Source organism: Ruditapes philippinarum, unplaced genomic scaffold, assembly GCF_026571515.1.
Source record: "Ruditapes philippinarum isolate M1 unplaced genomic scaffold, ASM2657151v2 ctg14945_1_1_1_1, whole genome shotgun sequence".
NCBI lineage: Eukaryota > Metazoa > Mollusca > Bivalvia > Venerida > Veneridae > Ruditapes > Ruditapes philippinarum.
In genome coordinates this window covers 4,966-9,497 of record NW_026857940.1, presented here as the reverse complement: position 1 = coordinate 9,497, position 4,532 = coordinate 4,966, and the positions used below count along the sequence as shown (strand labels likewise).

Genomic DNA, 4,532 nt, shown 5'->3' with positions numbered 1-4,532 from the left:
TCTATTATGTTTTAATTACTTTTTACGTGTATACAAGCTACAGAATATTCAATGACCTTTAATCATGTTGTTCCAACTTGTTTGGGTGGCTGAGGTGAGTGAATATGCCTGTCTAGCTTAAATTGTTAGTGTACAAGTAAAAGTATAAACACTTTAAATTTTGCTTAAGTTGCTTGTAATTGTTATATACTTCACATAGATAATCAATAACCCACTTTACTCCTGGATAATTCTATAAATATATCCTTCAGAATGTATATATAACAATAAAATAGTGGGACAGTCTTTCTATATTTAAAGCAGTGGCATAGCTTACAATTGTCTTTTATTCATTTTTGATCAATGAACATTATCAACCTTTTGAAATATATAACTAATTAAGCTCAACTTGTCAACGAAAATGTTAATTTAACTATTGTCAATGTTGTGTTTATGATCTGTGGATATTTAGATAATCCATAAGATGTAGAAATGGAACTAATTATTCACTTGCCGCCAGAATAGAACCTATGTCACAACAAAGGATATTAGTAGGCTACAGTTTAAATACTTCTTTTGAAATTCATAATTAGTACTTGTTTACTTCATTTTTTCCCAGATTTACAATTGTTAGATGAAAATAACGTATGAATTAGTTGTACATTAAATTAACATACGCAACGGTTTTAAAATTGATATGGAATTAGTTATATCTTTCCCCATTTAAATTCATAGAAACACAGCTATACGACTACATAAAAATGTGATTAAAAGAATTCTAAAAGGCTGATGTTTTTATTAACAACGACTGACACAGAAACAAACAATATTATTTCAGAAAAAGTATTTCAACCAGGGAACTGTTCAACACAGATATTGATTATATTACACAAACCTCTAATATAAGAAACATTAAGTGTTTTCTTCTAATATTCAAGATTTTCATAGGTTTCTTCTAATATTCAAAACATGCATTGTTCTCTTTTAATATTGAAAACATTCATCGTTGTCTTATAATATTCAAAATATTCATTGATTTTTTTCTCACATTCCAAACATTCATTGTTTACTCATATTAATATTAAAACGTTCATTTAAGAAATAATATCGGTCTGAGCGGTGTTTATCGGCTATTTAACACCGGTTTGGAGTTCTGACGCGTAGGTATTGACCACAAAGGACGTAGGCCTGAGTGGTTAAAATTTGTTCGCATCAAAACGAAAAGGCCGGTGTTAAATGGCCGAAAAACACCGCTCAGACCGGTATTCTTTCGATTCTAACAAGACAAAAATAAGGAAGATCACTACACTAATGATTAATTTTGCAAGCGTTGGTTACTTCCGGTGATTTTCGTATATAACGCTGCTCGATTTTGCACCGCACTGTTGCAAGGATATAGTAGTTATTGAACTATCAAGTTTTCAACAATTCAAACTGGATTGTATTGTGTATACATCAGTGCTCGATTAATCATTATTGTCAGTTTAAAATGACGTCATTCATCATACATCACGCCTTTGGATCAAACATGTTGGGGAAGTGTTTGTAAAATATTATTTTAGCATTACAATGTATAAGAAAAAACATCGGAAAAACGGAAAATATCAAGAAAAATGCCGCAAAAATTGTTAACTATAAATTATTAACTAAATATAGAGGAAGAAAAAATAACAGCCGAATAACATGTAGTCTTTAACCCGTGTTTATTGGCAATTAAACACCGTTTTTTACTTCTTTGTGTATAAAAATATACATGTAGTTCCTTACCCGAGTTTATTTGCAATTAAACACCGTTTTTTACTTCTTTGTGTATAAAAACAAAATCACGAGAAGCGTTAGAATGTTTTATTACATTCAAATATTTTTTTAAACAGCTCACCTTTCGTGATAACATAATGGTATTTTTAACTAATTCGTTAGAAATGATAATTTGTCACAATGGTTAATAATGTTTTTTAATTTAATTTACACTGAGGTAAGATTTAAATGCGTTTCAAACCCTTTGTACAAAATGCACCTACCCGGCTTGCTCGGGAAGACTGCCATTGGACGGTGTTTAAAATGAAAATGTATTCGATTATGAATTACCTTATTAGGACATGTATACATAAGCTTGGATTCAACGCGGTGCATTATATCCTAAGCATTTGCATTGCACTATTACGTTTTTATTTTTAGTATTTTCCATTTTACTGTCTTTCATTATTGTCTTCAAATCTTTTATAATTAATTACATTATAAGATATAATAAAACATTACAAAAGCACTGTTCACGTAGTTGTATGAGTTAAGTTTTATTTGAATCCATAGCGAGGTTGATCTTTTGCCAAACATATTATGATAGATGTCAGCTCATGTGTAATAAGATATACAATATTCAAATAAAGTAAGTAAAAGAGTTGAATTTTCATAAAATAGATAAAACTGTTAATTAGTTTCTTCTGATCTTCATTACAGATTTCTTGAGAGAGTAATAATGACCCCAGCAGCCGTACCAAATAACACCCCGACCAAATTCAGGGTTTGCTCCGTATAGGTAAAATCCATTAAGATTAACGTTATGACATTCTTTGTACCACCAACCTCCACTGAATGCCACTGCACAATTGCCACCATAACTATCATAATCATTGTCTTTTGTTGAAAATTGACAATTGTAATGATACAACATGGAATCACCGCACGACCCGTTATATCCCCCAATCGCCAATCGGTAATTATCACTCTCGTCAGTAATGTTGAAGGTAGTATACTCAGCAAAAGCAGAAAATGGATTCTTTTTGTCATTTGGAAATGTTTCCATGTAAACGTACAGGGAACTGTCGTTACGTGTCAAATGATAAATAGTTTCAAGCCCAAGCCAATACTCGCCACTCCTGTTCCCAAATCCTTGTTTGTATTCCTCCCAATTTCTGTAGAAATCTTCAGATCCGTCTTGCCGGCGTTGTATAACCGTCCATCCACCATTGGTCATATCACACCACACATCAGTAGCAGTACTTCCGGTTGGTTTAATCACATAAACACCGTCCTCGGTATAGCCTTGCTGGTAAAGAGCAAGACAATCAAAGGGCTCTGGGTATTTATGTATTCTTTTTACTTTTTGACTGCCTTCCTGTAAAACAAACATTATATATATATTCGAAGAAATGAGTTGTTTCTCTGCAAAACACAATTTTTTGTCAAGAGCATGTCTATTACTAAATTGTTAATATTATTTGAGTATTAGAAATGCAAAACGCTCGGTTTGAAGATAGATGTAGTCATAGATATTTAATGCCATTTGTAAACAAACGATAATTACTTGCAATGCACTTTAATTATAATTATGGTAAAGATAAGATCACAGTATAATATTTAAAATGTAAAATACAAATGATATATCAAGCTTTGTAAAAGATGGATGGTTTGTTTAGGTGAAAAATTAGCCTCCTCCGGACTGACCGAGTCTTTAATACGGATATCATAGACTATTTTTGGTTATTCATATTTTTGATTAAATATTAAATAATAATAAATCATGATATTCTTTAATCATTCTCTCATGCAACGTTATAAAATTCAAATATAAAATTGATAAAAAAGATACATAGATAATTGATACAAAAATTATATTACAACGATTATTTAAAAAACAATTCTTACTTGAATGTAAGTTATTGACATCATTTCCGTTCTTATTCCATGTGATATGTCTGCGTCCACATTCTCATAGTTATCTATATTGACGTCATCATCAGTACTACAATAGCATGTGGAGTTATCCTCATTAAAGTAAGCCGATGCCAGCTCAAGACTTTGACAATGATAGACACATGATACCAATGACTTTTCATGATGTAGAATCACCGTTGCATCGGTTTGAGGGATATGAGATACCTTTTCTATTTTAAATGTAGATGTAGAACGTCCCCTTTCCAAAGTATCTGCTTCTGAATAACAATGATTAATCCCAAGGAAAATAAAAATAAATCCAACAATGTCTTTTCTGCACGTAAGTAAATTCTTTTCCATGTTATCGTAGCCTATTGACAGCGAATATAAAACTGAATGCGCTGCTACGCCTCCGAGAAGAACAAACATGAATATGGTCATGAATAATCAATCAGTCGTAATTAGTTGCTGGATATTTATCACCTTGCATGCTTTTTCCAGTCGCTGCTGCTTAATGAGGGATAACGACTCGCCTCGTATCTATTTTCTGTACATAGGAATGCAAAATAAAATGCATATAAAAATGTACAAAAGACAATGCTGCTTATACTTAAGGCCCGATACAAACTTTATCAGCGTTCCGGATGTGATGTAATGAATGCCAACAGCCGCGAAATCTCCTCGCGCGCTATTCAGCACTGAGCTGACGACTGACAGTTTTTCAAAGTAACGACCCGGATGCAGCATTTGTGACGATGAATCCACTGTCATTTAATGACATCAGCGTGTTATTCTGCAGGCTACCTTTTGACGTTGGAGTTGCGCTATCTAAATTGGAATCTTATAGATAAACTTATAAATAATAAACTATGACGGCTGTTGTCAAAAGACCAAATGCA

The 4,532-nt window shown here is 32.3% G+C and overlaps 1 protein-coding gene across 1 annotated transcript; it reads right to left on the bottom strand.

Annotated features, from left to right (window-relative positions):
- Positions 1 to 1,870: 1,870 nt before the first annotated feature.
- Positions 1,871 to 4,009, bottom strand: LOC132751559 (microfibril-associated glycoprotein 4-like). Its single transcript, XM_060741733.1, has 2 exons — positions 3,625 to 4,009; positions 1,871 to 3,094 (listed from the first exon to the last, which is right to left on the bottom strand). Exons 1-2 carry the CDS (start codon positions 3,991 to 3,993, stop codon positions 2,411 to 2,413), a joined length of 1,053 nt encoding a protein of 350 aa, XP_060597716.1. The 5' UTR covers positions 3,994 to 4,009; the 3' UTR covers positions 1,871 to 2,410.
- Between the last annotated feature and the right edge of the window lie 523 nt (positions 4,010 to 4,532).